Here is a 14,441-nt window from a genome sequence, read left to right as displayed (position 1 = left end):
TTAATATGTCTAATATGTCTCTTAGTCTTATGTCTCATCAGCCTCTTTTCTTTATTTCTAATTTAAACAAAAATTTAACATTTGGCATCCAACTTGATTTAGGCTCTCTCCGTAAGGTCTCTCGCAGCTTGCTGGCAGGATAGGCTTTCTCTGTAGCCTCTCCCACCAAGGGCACTGGAAATTTTAAGTTTCTGGACAGCTGTGTCCCCTTCGGGGCCAAGCCCCTGGCAACTCCCACAGGCTGACGGACATCTGGAGGAGCTTTTGCAGGTTTTTCCACTTGCCCCACCCATGGGAAATGCATAGAGGAACCTTTCTGGTTGCAGTCAACAGGCAGATAAACAGACAAAAAGCAGCTTATGGTTGCCACCATCTTGGCCATGTGGTCTAATCTGGGGGCTGCCATCTTGGCCATGTGGGCTAAGCTGGGGGCCGAGGCCAGATCTTTTTGCTTTTTATTTTTGTCTGTGATTTCTTTTTTTACTGGCTCTGTTGCTCATGGCTTGTTTATAGAATACTGTGTCTTTCCAGGGCCCTCTTTTTAAGTCTACTCTGTCCCTTTAAATCTCCTGTCCATTTGCTACAATGGACAGGAGATTTAAGATCAGAGATTGCATTCTGGTTCCTCTTTTACTGTTATCCAGTCCTGCTTGTCTCCGTGCATGTAATTTAAATTTAATTTTATACTTGTCTAACTTTATATGCAACTTAAATTAAACTGTGCTAATTCTCATATTTCTAAATTGCTATGTATCTTTTTTTTTTTTTTTTTTTTTTTTTTTTTGGTTTTTCAAGACAGGGTTTCTCTGTGTAGCTTTGGAGCCTATCCTGGCACTCGCTCTGAAGACCAGGCTGGCCTCAAACTCACAGAGATACACCTGCCTCTGCCTCCCCAGGCCTGGGATTGGGCCAACAGTAGGTGAGCCTTCCTGTAGTCCATAATCCACAGGTCACATGCTATCAGCAAGAAGGCAGGTGTCCTGCAGCCCGCTACTATGGATGGAGGACCTAGGGGCTGGCTGTCCATGCAGCCTGCTGGCAAGTCTCTGTTACTCTTTAATCATTGATTCAGGTAAAATCTTATCCTTCTCAAGAACTCTGATGCTTTTGATGACTGGTAGTCTTGCCAGCTTAAAGCAAAACAGATTTCAGGAACAGGTATTTTTGGAGTTTATCTATGTGAAGATAGAAATGTATAAGATACATGAAGGTCTAGGAATGTAGTTACAAAGGTCTGAGGATGGGAAGGTCTAACACGGTGGATAAATGCAAGTTATGAAGGTCTGAGAATGGAAGGTATAAAGGTCTGAAAATGGAAGGTCTAAGATGACAATGTAAGGTGTATGAATTAAAGTTAGGAAGGTCTGAGGATAAAAAGGCTTAAGTGATGATAAAGTGAGTTGAGACATTCAAAAGAATGAAATATGTTCCTGATTTCTCTATTTCTCATGCTGCTGATCATAGTAAAGTTCTACAGTCCCACTAGAGGACCATAACTCCAAGGTCAACATTAAGATGCTTTTCATTGTCCTAAAAGATATTTGTCAATTTTAAAATGGTAATGCTTTCAGCCAAGTTGCTTCTAACATGAATATGCTGCTAATGTGTCTAATAATTACATTTTCACAAACTCTAAGGATTCTTGTAAGTTCCAGGGAGCTGAATTGGATCCAAACAAACAGGTCACATTCACTCCAGTTATTCAATCTTTCCCTCGTCCCAGGACTCCCTTCCCTCATGTTGGGACTCCTCGGGAACCCCTCCCTCATCTTACAATCTTCCCCTCAAATGACAGGACCTAAGAAAAAATTTTTTTCTAAACTTAACCTTGTCCTCTGCTCTGCCAACATCTGGCCAGGTCTAAGAGGTGCCAGGGAGTTCCGTACAGCCTGGACTGCAATGAAACAACCAGCTACCCCAGGATGTGGCAGCACCCCAACCTTCTCAGGTCCCCCAAAGATGGTCAGTGCCCCCCCCACGTCAGCAGGAAGCAATCTTGAGAATTCGACGCCCTTATTATTCCTTATTCTGCCATGTCCAACACCCCACCTTTTTAAAATAATAGGTAAAGGTGGGCCAGGCATTGGTGGCACACACCTTTAATCCCAGCACTCGGGAGGCAGAGGCAGGTGGATCTCTGTGAGTTCGAGGCCAGCCTGGTCTACAAGAGCTAGTTCTAGGACAGCCTCCAAAGCCACAGAGAAACCCTGCCTCAAAAAAAAAAAAAAAAAGAAAGAAAGAAAAGAAAAGAAAAGAAAGGAAAGGAAAGGAAAAGAAAAGAGAAGAAAAGAAAAGAAATAATAAGTAAAGGTGGATTGAAAGGTTCAGGCATTATGCTGGCCTGCCCCTGTTACCTGGAACAGGCAGTACCCTGCTCAGCCCAGGGTTCCATGGGAACTAACTCTACAGGTGCAAAGGACCCCTTTAAAAGACAGACCCCTGCCCATTTACACTCTCTCTACTCTCTCTACTCTTTTCCTCTTCTCTGTCTGCTTCTGCTTCTCTTCTCTCTCTATGGCGACCGGCCATGGCGGTCAGCCATTTACCCTGTTTCTCTTCTCCTTTAGTCTCCCTACTCTGCCAGGCCTATAATAAACCGCTTAATATGTCTCTTAATCTTATGTCTCATCTTGTGCCTTCCTCCTCTTCTTCTTTATCTTTAATTTAAACAAAAACCTAACAAGCGCACTTATTATACCACATGTATGTGGGGCCGTTCACCTGTACAAAATGGTGAGGAACCCCCGACAGGAACGTATAAGCTCCTTTTAGGTATAGTTAAGGGGAGTTTTAGAGTCAATTAGGTGTTCTCAAATTTAATTGGTTAAGCAAATGTCAGTTACGTTGGTATATTTCTAATTTGCTGAGGTTTAGTTTTATTATTATTTTTGGACACATCTGCATAAGCTTGGATGTGACCCAGAAGGGGACTGCTGGGTTTGTCCTTGAGATACCGTGAGGCCGATTTGGGCTCTCTTGTCAGTTTTCTCCCTTGACTCCGAATATAAGGATACAGTGGATAATTGGCTCTTCGTTGAGAGAGACACCTGTATGTCCTTCTCAGCGAACTGAAACCTAAAATGGGAGGGTTTAACCCCTTCACAAAGCAGACCAGGTCCTCCCAGCATCCCTCAGTCCCTACCTGTCACAGGGTCCTCGTGGCTGGCATACCTCATCCCCTACCCTAAAGTTCTCCAGCCCATAGCTGGGCTGCTCTTCCCCCAGATGCCATTTCCTATGTAATCCAGCCATTTTGGTTACCTGGTATTTGTATACTCTGTTTTTTGGGTCTCCTGACTGATGCACCTGGTTCTCTTCTCTCTCCCGGTTTCTCCCCCTCCCCCTCTCCTCACATGGTTCAGGGGTATGACTACTCTGAACTCTCCCAGATATTTCTGTGTTTGGTTATTCTTTCTCTTTTATCTACAATAAGTCTTTTCCTCTACCATACCTAGGAGCAGCCATGTCCTTTCCTTTTCATTTCTGTTTTCAACTCTGGAAGAGCAGCAAGCTCTCAACCACAGAGCCATCCTGGAGACCCAAATGATCTCGAATTTTAAGAGTATTTGAGCTGGTCAGTGGTAGCACACACCTTTAATCCCAGCACTTGGGAGGCAGAAGCAGGTGGATGTCTGAGTTCCAGGCCAGACTGGTCTACAGAGCGAGTTCCAGGACAGCCAGGACTGTTAAGACTGTTTCACAGAGAAACCTTGTCTCAGAAAAAAAAAAAAAAAAGAAAGAAAAAAAAAGAAAAACAAACAAACAAACAAAGAGTATTTGAAGAATAACCTCGCTGGGCGTTGGTGGTGCACACCTTTAGTCCCAGCACTCGGGAGGCAGAGGCAAGTGGATCTCTGTGAGTTCAAGGCCAGCCTGGTTTACAAGAGCTAGTTCAACCTCCAAAGCCACAGAGAAATTCTGTCTCGAAACCCTCCCCCCCAAAAGGAAAAAAAGAATAACTTCAATTATATCTGCAAAGACTTTTTCAGTAGAGTGTATCTATTGACTTAGTTTGACCCACCAAATCTCTCTCTCTCTCTCTCTCTCTCTCTCTGTGTGTGTGTGTGTGTGTGTGTGTGAGTGTGTGTGTGTGTGTGTGTGTGTGTGTGTGTGTGTGTTGTTTAAAGACAAGGGACCTTACTATTAGTTTCTACTGCAGCAGCAGCCTGCTTCTGCTACCAAAGCAGTTAAGTTACACCATCATCTGTCGCCAGGTACCTTTCCACCAGCTATACAACATGGCACCCCTTAAAAGTGCCTGCCAGGCACATCTCACTCTCTTGCCTCTCTCGCCTCTGTCCTTCCTCTTGTTTCTTCCTTGTCCATTTGTCTGCCTATCTCTCTCATGCCCGTACACCAATGTTGCCTTTCACTTCCCCACCCCCAATAGACCTCTTGCACTAACTCTGTTAGTGGCCTGTTTGCTTAGTGGCATATCTTAACAGGGCCTGCTGAAAGGCACTCACTTTGTTGTGCCCAAATCCTGAAGCCCAAAATCACCAAGAGGCCCATTTCGATGCAAAAGCAGAGTCTTTTATTGCAGTTGTTTAATGAGCTAACCCCATTAGCTTGGATTTTCATCTATTCACCATGGCAGATGGCTGGGGAAAGACCCCGAGAAACCATGAGACAGGGATCTTTGTTTGTTTTGTTTTGTTTTGTTTTGAGACAGGGTTTCTCTGGAGCTTTGGAGGCTGTCCTTGAACTAGCTCCTATAGACCAGGCTGGTCTAGAACTCACAGACATCAGCCTGCCTCTGCCTCCTGAGTTCTGGGACTAAAAGTGTGCACCACCACCGCCCCGTTGAGACAGGGATCTTATAGAGCAGCATAAGGGGAGTGTCTAGGGGGACACACAGATTTAGGATTGGTGCACTGCCAGGCTTGGACACCCTTCCCTGTGTTGATTGGTCCACTGGTTGTTATGGCCCATTGGCCCTCCCAGGGCGGTTGCTATGCTCTGCACGTGTCACTGTCGTGCACTTGTCCATAAAGTACACCCAGAGCTGTAAAGCATAGCACCACTAGCTAACTTCTGATTGGTTCCATGCCCCAAGGAGGGAATCTGACCTCCCAGTGAGCAGGACAGGCCCAGAAAGATCAGGCAAGCACGTGTTAGCCTGTCATAGCCGCCAAAATTGGGGGGGGGCGTGTTGGTCCCTTCGACTTCACTTTTTTTAATTCATTACACTTACTACGCAGCTCTACCTGACATGGTTCTCACTCTGTAGCCCACAGAAATACTCCTGCTTCAGTCTCCCTGAGTGATGGTAACTGACACAGTGGTGACGAATGTCCATTAATGGAAAACTAGTAGTTGCAAGCTGCTCAAAACCTAAAAGGGTTAATCCAGTTGGGCCCGGTAGATCATCTGGCTAAGGGACACCCCCTCAGAAAGGTGGGACCACAGCGAGGAAGGTGGCTTCACCTTAAGAGACACTAGAGAAACGGGTGGAATAATTACACCTTTAATGACAAGCTTTTCCCTTTCCCGAAGTCCCCACAAGCCTCAATGCCTTTCCATTGGGTCTACTCACCTTGCTGAGATACAACTTTTGTTCCTTTTTAGTCTTTTTCTTTCCAATGCTGGCTAAGCCTAAATATACATTTTCTAATACTTTGGGTCTCCTTATTCCTTATCTTTTTTTTTTTGGAGACAGGGTTTCTCTGTGGCTTTGGTGGCTGTCCTGGCACTCACTCTGTAGACCAGGCTGGCCTCGAACTCACAGAGATCCGCCTGCCTCTGCCTCCTGAGTGCTGGGACTAAAGGCGTGTGCCACCAACTGCCCGGCGGGTTTCCTTATCTTTCTCTAAATCTCCTGCACCTGTCATGTGTCTGTTTGTCCACCATGTGGCTGATTTCCATGGACGGTTTGTTTTCTTTCTCCCCTGTGTTTTCCTCTTCTGGGCATTTATGCTACGCCTATCCCTGTTGATTTTATTACTATTATTTTTAACTCTAATAGATTAGTCTTCTTTGAATAACTTTTCCTGTGGTTTGAATTTTTAATTAGTGCAGAAAAATCCATTCCCACACTCCTAAATAGTATCAATAGGGTGTACAGGTGTACAGCAGCAGGTTGGGTACCAAGTCTTAGATGGGTGTGTTTACAATCTGGACTCCTTCTTGTCAGACCAGTTTGGTGAGGCCTCATAAGTTTACAGGGTCTCCGGGCATTGGTGGTCTCCAGAGAGAGTGACAGGATAGGCTCCAAAGCTACACAGAGAAACCCTGTCTGGAAAAACCAAAAAAAAATAAAAAAAAAAAAAAAGCTTACAGGATCAAGCTCTATAGCAGCCCAGGATAGATCTACACCTGTGTGTTACCGTAGGAGGCTCTAGGATGGAGGCGACAAGTCACGTGACAGAAGGTGATACAGTCTGAAGTTAGGGAAGGACCTGGTGGTATAGCAGTTAAGTAAGAAGGTGAGGATCTACGGGCCAACATGGTGGCTCACAGCCATCTCTAATGAGATCTGGTGCCCTCTTCTGGTCTGCAGGCGTAAATACATGGAAGCAGGATACGAGGGTATAGAGGGGGGTCCCCAAAGCTGGGGGGAAATGAGCAAAGAGAAGGCTGTCCGACATGAAGGAGGTGATTCAGTTGGGGGAAGGCAATGTCTCCTTCTTGGGCTCAGAATCTGGACATAGGTAAAGATGCCAGACCATTATGCTTGGTCATTTTGCTATTTGAACCCAGGGTTTCCGGCATTCTAAGCCATCTCCCCAGCTCTTTTACTTTTAGGTGGTGTTGTGTTTTGATGAACAGGTTCTTACAGCTGAGGTTGTCTTAAACTCCCAATCCTCACGTTTCTCCCTCTCAAGCTATAGGATTACAGGCATTCTTGGCTGCTAACATTTAGGGGTTTTTGTTTTTGCTTTTGTTTTTTGAGACAGGGTTTCTCTGGGTAGCTTTGAACTGGCTCTGTAGACCAGGCTGGTCTCAAACTCACAGAGACCCTCCTGGCTCTGGCTCCTGAGTGCTGGGATTAAAGGCATGTGCAATATTTAGGTTACTTTTTATTGATTGATTGATTGATTGATTGATTGATTGATTGATTTGGTTTGGTTTTTCGAGACAGGGTTTCTCTGTGTAGCTTTGGAGCCTGTCCTGGCACTCTCTCTGGAGACCAGGCTGGCCTCGAACTCACAGAGATCCGCCTGCCTCTGCCTCCCGAGTGCTGGGATTAAAGGCGTGCGCCCGTCCTCTTTAGGTTACTTTTATAGATAGCATCTTCTGTAGCCCAGACTGGGCTCAAACTCTGATATATGGGGACAACCTTGAACTTCTGACCGTCCCGCGTCAATCCCAAGTGCTTGGATTACAGGTCTGGACCACTGCACACAAAGCTGAGGATCAGACAGACACTGCCTCTGAATGCTAGGCGAACACTGTAGCGACTGAGCTACATTCCGGGCACTACATTTGGGTTCTACTCTGGTTTACCTGGCACCTGCTTCGCCAGACTCTCAAACACAGCACAGCTGTCCAGCACCTGTCCGGCATGGAGAACTAAACCCTGCCATCTTCCTCCCGAGGCTCGAGCCCTGCTAGACTCCACAGTACTAGGATCACGGAGGCCCAGGGCTCTCTGCGTCGCTCCAGTTCTGCTCCCTGGTACCCGGCTGGCCTTACATGGTGGCTGACCGATTGCTCGCAGGAATGGAGGGCGAGGGAAGGCCAGCCCATCGCTTGATAGGTTTGGTTCCTGGGTGCCTCGGACAACAAAAGGACCGCTTCGGGGGGGACGTTTTGGGTGACAGCTCTTCTCTCTGGCTAGGCAACCGGTCCCCCCCCCTGTTGGGTGTCTGATTCATTTCTACCCCGTTGCATGTCCTACGCCCCATTTCTGATCTGGGGCCGAGCTGGGGCACGGATTCCATAGCCATTCATTTAGAGGGCAGTGAATTCCTGGGGGTCTGGGAGTCGGGGTGGGAGCACCAAATGAGGATGCTCGCCTGGAGAAGGCGAGCCTGTGTTCCTTAGGGCGACTGCAGGGGAGCCCTGGGGAGCATCTCCATCTGGGGTGGGAGCACGAGACTCCAGAGATCCTTTCTCTCGGGGTGGAGGAGAAAAGCCACCGGAGCGGGTCCAGGCTCGCAGCCTCCGGGTTCGAGCGCCCTCTCCAGTCTAGCATCGAGCGCCGTGGGGGGGGGCGTGGCCAGAGTTGTGATTGACAGCTCGCTCACACCAGCCTGGGCGATGACGGAAGCGTGCTCAGGCCCACCGATCGGGGCCACCTCCGCCATCCCCAGCTTCTGCGATCTGGCAGTCTGTCGCGGGCCAGACCGGAAGTTGGGCCCCACGACCGCCTCGTCTTAATAGAGACACCGGAAACGTGTCCCCGACTATCGTTCCGCCTGCGCCGCGGCCATCGGTTCCGTCTGGCGTCCCGGAAGTGCGGCCTTCAAGTTGACAAGCAGGAGGCAGCCACTGCAGGCCCTGGTGCCTGAGGAGTCGGAGGTGGGGGTCGAGCGGGCATCCCCCTGCCTCAGAGTCAGACAGAAGGCCGGGGCGTGCCGGGGGGAGGGACGGCCCGCATGAGGATCGGTGCACACGTGGCGAACGCGAGAGGGCGCTGCAGGATCGGGGCAGGGCGCGGGCATGGGGTGCGGAGGCGGGAAAAGTGGGTGCAATCGTAGTGGGCCTGAGAGGGGCTGTGGCACGGGGTGGGAGAGACAGTTTGAAGGAGCAAGGTGCATAGCATTGCATAGCATTGTATAGCATTGCATAGCATTGCATAGCATTGCATAGCATTGCATAGCATTGCATAGCATAGCATAGCATAGCATAGCATAGCATAGCATAGCATAGCATAGCATAGCATAGCATAGCATAGCATAGCATTGCATAGCACGGGCGAGGACGTGACGGCGAGAATGCAGCAGTAGATGGGAGAGAGTGTGCCTTTCTTTGTTCGAGGCATCCAGGAGGTCCTGCCGCATCTGCGGAGTCCGAGCCCTCCGGGAAGCAGGGCGGGGGTGGGTTTCATTGAGGAGGAGTTGGGTTGGCACACGATTTGGAAAAGGAAAGCCGCTGGCAGAGGCAGGTACAAAGCCTTGGTTCCTTTGAAGAATTAATTCATCGCAGAGGACCCAGGCTCCCTCTGGCTGTCGAGTGAGGGAAAGACCCGGAGGAGGGGGTGTGGAAGGGACTTAACAAGGTGACTTCCAGCAGTCCAGGCAAATGGTGACTGGCACGATGTATAAGATAACCCGAGAGAAGGGGAGGGGGAATCGGCCGCGACAAAGGGAAGGGCGCCTTTGCGTTAAGGCTATAGAAACGTTGAGGTCTCTCTGTAGCCCCTGTATAGGGACAGGATTTAATGGGGGCCTCACTCTGGAGCCACGGCCCCAGAGAGACAGGTGTTAGGGTGTATATCCTGTGTGTTGGTTCTCTTGCCTTGGAGCAGAGTTGTATGCAGTCTGATCCAAGTGTAACATCCTTATTATTTGTTAAATAAGGAAACAACCCAGGGACCTGGAATTATCTACTTGGTGGGTTACCTGGCAGATCTCAGCTTCCTCTGTGTGTGTGTGTGAGAGAGAGATAGAGACAGAGACAGAGACAGAGACAGAGGAGTGTCTTCCCTTTTCTAAGGTCTCAATCTTGTCAGTGTCAGGTGAGAGTCTCAGGTTCATAAGAAGTATGGGGATTGCTCAACCACACTGGGTTTCAGCTTGCTGGCCCTTGTGCAGTTTCTTAGCATCTCTCAGGGCTCACGTGATGTAAAGAAGAAACAGGGCTTTGTTATATGTACTATTTATTTGCTTTCCTTGGTTATGAGGGATCCTGATGCCAGCTTGAAGAGGTGCTCCCATCTGATTCGCCAGGAGGCATGTGCATCATTCCACCCTCCTGAAAATCTACACACACACACACACACACACACACACACACACACACGTTCTGTTTTGTTTGGGGTCCTTTTTTTTTTTTCTCTCTCTCGAGACAGGTTTCTCTGTAGACTTGCTGTCCTGGAACTCGCTCTGTAGACCAGGCTGGCCTCGAACTCACAGAGATCCGCCTGTCTCTGTCATCCAAGTGCTGGGATTCCAGGCATGGTGCACCACCACAGCCCGGCTTATTTTGTTTTAAACAAGACTACCCTTCGGGAAGAGGGATGTCCTGTCATTTAAGGATATTTAAGTTGGGTGCTAGGTAAGGTCCCAGAAGGAGGCTAAGCCTGGCTCTTCCTTGAGGCAGAAAGCAGGGGATATATGCTGGTGTTTCAGGGATGGAGAACACTGAAGAGTACCTAGTCCACAAGTGCTGGCGTGTTTTATGTGTTGGCTCAGGGACTGTAATGAGCTGCCAAGGACGCATGAGATGGGCCGAGCTGGGGATGTGGTGCGCCCTTGGGTTCTGTGATAAGGATTAACCGGACCAGGACATGGGATGGCAGAGAGTCCCTAGCTGACAGCCCACCCCCCCCCCTTGTCTCCTCATTTCCCAGATGGCAGCGACCGAGGCCGTGCACCACATTCACTTACAGAACTTCTCTCGCTCACTCCTGGAGACCCTCAACGGGCAGAGGCTAGGCGGCCACTTCTGCGACGTGACTGTGCGCATCCGCGAGGCTTCCCTGCGTGCGCACCGCTGCGTGCTGGCGGCGGGCTCGCCCTTCTTCCAGGATAAGCTGCTGCTTGGCCATTCGGAGATTCGTGTGCCACCAGTGGTGCCTGCACAGACGGTGCGCCAGCTGGTCGAGTTCCTGTACAGTGGCTCGCTGGTGGTGGCTCAGGGCGAGGCGCTGCAGGTGCTCACAGCGGCGTCGGTGCTTCGCATCCAAACTGTCATCGATGAGTGCACGCAAATCATCGCGCGTGCCCGTGTCCCCAGCACCCCGGCGCCCGCCCCTCTGCCACCACCTGTGCCCCCTCCACTCGCTCCCGCGCAGCTACGACACCGTCTGCGCCACTTGCTGGCCGCCCGGCCCCCTGGTCACCTCAGCGCGGCGCACAGCCGCAAGCAGCGCCAGCCTGCTCGGCTGCAGCTACCTGCTCCCCCGGCACCCATCAAGGCCGAGGGGCCCGAGGCCGAGCCAGTGCTGACTGCCGCCCCTGAAGAAAGAGGGGAGGAGGAGGAGGAGGAGGAGACGGATGAAGAGACGGATGCTGAAGAAGGCGAAGGTGGCGGTGGCCTGGGTGAAGGCCAGGCGCCCCCTGCCTTCCCCGACTGCACAGGACCCTTCCTTACCACCACAGCTGACATCGCGCGTGAGGACCCGCCTGCATCCACTAGCATCCCTGATTATGGTGGTGCCGGGAGAGATTTCCTTCGGGGGACTGCGGTGACCGAGGATGGGTTCCCAGACAGCTTTGTGTCAGCTTGGCATGAGGAAGGCAACGGGGGTCCCGAAGGTTGTCCAGTGGAAACCTCGGCTCCACCGGACTGCGCCCTGGCTGGGCCCCGCCCCACTGGCGTAAAGACCCCTGGACCCCCTGTGGCTCTCTTCCCCTTTCACCTGGGTGCCCCAGGGCCGCCAGCACCAACCCCTCCTACTCCAGCGGGGCCAGCCCCTGCTCCCCCGCCTACCTTCTACCCCACGCTCCAGCCAGATGCAGCCCCCGGTGCTCAGCTCGGGGAAGCTCCAGCTGTGCCCGCTGCCCCTGCTGCTCCAGCCACAGCCATCTCGGGCACTCCCGTGCGCGCCCCCGGTGCCTCAGGTGCTGAGCAACCCGCCTATGAGTGTAGCCACTGCCGCAAGACTTTCAGTTCTCGGAAAAACTACACCAAGCACATGTTCATCCACTCTGGTGAGTGGGTGGGGAAAGGAAATCGCCTCTACTCACACAGATTGCCAAGATCCTTAGTCACTGGAGAGTTGGTTCCTGGGTGGGACTGGGCACTGGAGAGGCTTTGTTTTGTGTTAACCTTAGAAGCCTGAAAATTTAGTTCCCCCACGTAAAGCGGTTGACTGGGAGGTGGGAGTCTGCCTTTCCAAAGCCTCCCAAGCTCTTTTGGAAAGCTAGCGTCAGCCTGGGAAAGCAGATTAAAGGAAGTGTTGGTAGGAAACGCACCAGCTACGGGGGTGGGAGCTGCAGGAAGAGGCTTGGGGTGAAGGAACGTGGGTCATAATTTGGTTCTGAGTGGAGAAGGCTGGGTCCCAGGGTCTACCAGTGCCACGCGAAGTGTGAGCTGGGGAAGAAGAAACCTTGACGTTGGAAGAGATCGGAGTGTCTAGCCCAAATGGGCAATGGGTGTTGCTCCAGACAGGTAGGGTTCCTTTTTAAGGGTCCCTGGCAGACAGTGGCACAGTTGAATGATAATGCGTTTCCAGGGGAGGGGTTCCTGGTAGAATGGGATCCTGAGTGGTTTCCTTGAAAAGCACAGGGGTCCTGAACTGACTGAGGAGGGGAGAAGAGAGAGAAGTCCCAACCAAGGGCAGGGCAAAGCTGGACTAATGTGTGTGTGTGTGGCTTGCTTTGTCGTCTGCAGGGGAGAAGCCGCATCAGTGCGCGGTGTGTTGGCGCTCCTTCTCGCTACGCGACTACCTGCTCAAGCATATGGTCACACACACTGGCGTGCGAGCCTTCCAGTGTGCTGTGTGTGCCAAGCGCTTCACGCAGAAGAGCTCACTCAATGTGCACATGCGCACACACCGGCCAGAGCGTGCTCCCTGCCCTGCCTGCGGCAAGGTTTTCTCACATCGGGCACTGTTGGAGCGTCACCTGGCAGCTCATCCTGCACCTTGATGGGGACCCAGCTGTGCACAGTGCGCAGGTGCACTCAGACCCTTGAACTAGGTTCACTCCACCAGAAGTCGCTTGCTCCGGAGTACCGATGCTTTCCCTTGCCCTCACTCACACCGTTTTCCCTGTGGACTTGGGACCCAGAACCCAATTTCCCTCCTACACACGCTTAGCATCTCTGGAAGCGACCCTGCCACCTCAGAGACCTAGACCATTTCCAGGTTGAGCTGGGCACAGACTATTGGAACTATGGAAACCTGATAGAGGAATTTTGCCCCATCCCTTGTCCGGGTATGACGTCTAGGGTTGTCCTCTGCCCCAGTGCTGGGCTAGAATTCTCTGACCTCACCCCCAGTCTGGAGCTACCCTTCTGTCATTGGGCATCCATGGAGGCTCAGATAGACCTACCATGGGACTTTAGGATTCCGTTCTAATAAAGGACGTTGGGCCAGTGTATGCCTAGTAGGCTTTCTGGGCTATGGGATTGGGGCTTGGTTGGTCCCCAAGTTCCTAGGTTGTTCCTTTGCAGTCCCCTGGGATTTTCTGGACAGGTAGACACAATTTGGCTTGATAGCCTGGAATTTTATTTTGGGGTGGTGGGTGGGCTGCAGTCATTCAGTTTTCTTTTTTCCAGAAAAGGTTTTTCTTTTTCTTTTCTTTTTTTGGGAGCGTGGTTGGAGACAGGGTTTCTCTGTGGCTTTGGAGGCTGTCCTGGAACTAGCTCTTGTAGACCAGACTGGTCTTGAACTCACAGAGATCAACCTGCCTCTGTCTCCCAAGTGCTGGGAGTAAAGGTGTGTGCCACCACCGCCCAGCTTATCCAGTTTTCTTTCTTTTTTTGGTTTTTTTGAGTCAGGGTTTCTCTGTGTAGCTTTGGAGCCTATCCCGGCACTCGCTCTGGAGACCAGGCTGGCCTCGAACTCACAGAGATCCACCTGCCTCTGCCTCCCGAGTGCTGGGATTAAAGGCATGCGCCACCAACGCCCGGCTTCATCCAGTTTTCTTGACATGTTCAACCCTGTGGGGAGGGGAGTCAGTCCCAGTCTTAGTTCCAATGCTGACTGCTACAAACACAACGCAGAAATCGAGTGCCCTTCCAACCAGAAACCTTTTAGACTCAAAATTCTCCCTCCCCCCATTCTGATGGACATGAATGTTGGACCTCTTACTTGTGAGGTGTCCTGTAGGGTTCTTTGGGGGCCAGGTTGGTTGGAGGACATTTGAACCTTGGATATTGGGCTCCAAGTACTAGAGAGAACCCAGCATGAATTGGATGGCTGTGTCAGGTGGGTGGGAAGCAAGAATGGCTAGGACCCAGGCTGCCTATTGAATAAAGAAGGTGACCTAAAGGGCTGGAGAGATGGCTCAGAGGTTAAGAGCACTGGCTGCTCTTGCAGAGGTCCTGAGTTCAATTCCCAGCAGCCACATGGTGGCTCACAACCATCTATCATGAGTTCTGGCGTGAAGGCACACATGCAGGCAGAACACTGCATACATAATAAATAAATCTTTAACTGAATAAAAAGAAGTGACCTAGTGTCAAAGAAATCAGCACTGTAACTGCTGTCAGCTCAGAGAGAGGCATCATCCTCCCCGTCTCCTTTCTACCTCTGATCCACTGATGTCTCACTGTAAAGATGTGGTGCCAGGGGAGGAGCTCTAGCTGGGAAGGCCAGCCCCCAGTCCTAGCTGCTTGTCTTGTGGGCCCATGAAGCTCTTCTGTGGCTGGATGTCACAAGCAGAGCA

At 51.0% G+C, this 14,441-nt stretch overlaps 2 protein-coding genes across 2 annotated transcripts in view; one reads left to right on the top strand and one right to left on the bottom strand.

Moving 5' to 3' along the window:
- The window catches only part of Trim28 (tripartite motif containing 28), a 29,159-nt gene extending 20,910 nt beyond the window's left edge, over positions 1–8,249 (bottom strand). Inside the window, exon 1 of the mRNA XM_027431176.1 lies at positions 8,082–8,249. Coding sequence (XP_027286977.1) covers positions 8,082–8,249 — 168 coding nt within the window. The remainder of the gene's footprint in view (positions 1–8,081) is intronic.
- Zbtb45 (zinc finger and BTB domain containing 45) lies at positions 8,208–13,151 on the top strand. The gene is made up of 3 exons (XM_027431221.2): positions 8,208–8,463; positions 10,457–11,759; positions 12,442–13,151. The coding sequence occupies exons 2-3, from the start codon at positions 10,457–10,459 to the stop codon at positions 12,696–12,698; spliced, it is 1,560 nt and encodes a 519-aa protein (XP_027287022.1). The 5' UTR covers positions 8,208–8,463; the 3' UTR covers positions 12,699–13,151.
- Positions 13,152–14,441: the final 1,290 nt, after the last annotated feature.

The sequence above is a fragment of the Cricetulus griseus genome, chromosome 9 (genome assembly GCF_003668045.3).
Source record: "Cricetulus griseus strain 17A/GY chromosome 9, alternate assembly CriGri-PICRH-1.0, whole genome shotgun sequence".
Taxonomy (NCBI): Eukaryota; Metazoa; Chordata; class Mammalia; order Rodentia; family Cricetidae; genus Cricetulus; species Cricetulus griseus.
Note: the sequence above shows the minus strand (reverse complement) of the source record. Positions and strands in the feature narration are given on the sequence as shown.

What these genes read in the sequence shown, in the direction of transcription:
- Zbtb45 (XM_027431221.2), top strand. Translation starts at nt 10,457, where the DNA reads ATGGCAGCGACCGAGGCCGTGCACCACATTCACTTACAGAACTTCTCT. An exon ending in GCACATGTTCATCCACTCTG is followed by an intron (nt 11,760 to 12,441) that starts GTGAGTGGGTGG and finishes TGTCGTCTGCAG; the next exon opens with GGGAGAAGCCGCATCAGTGC.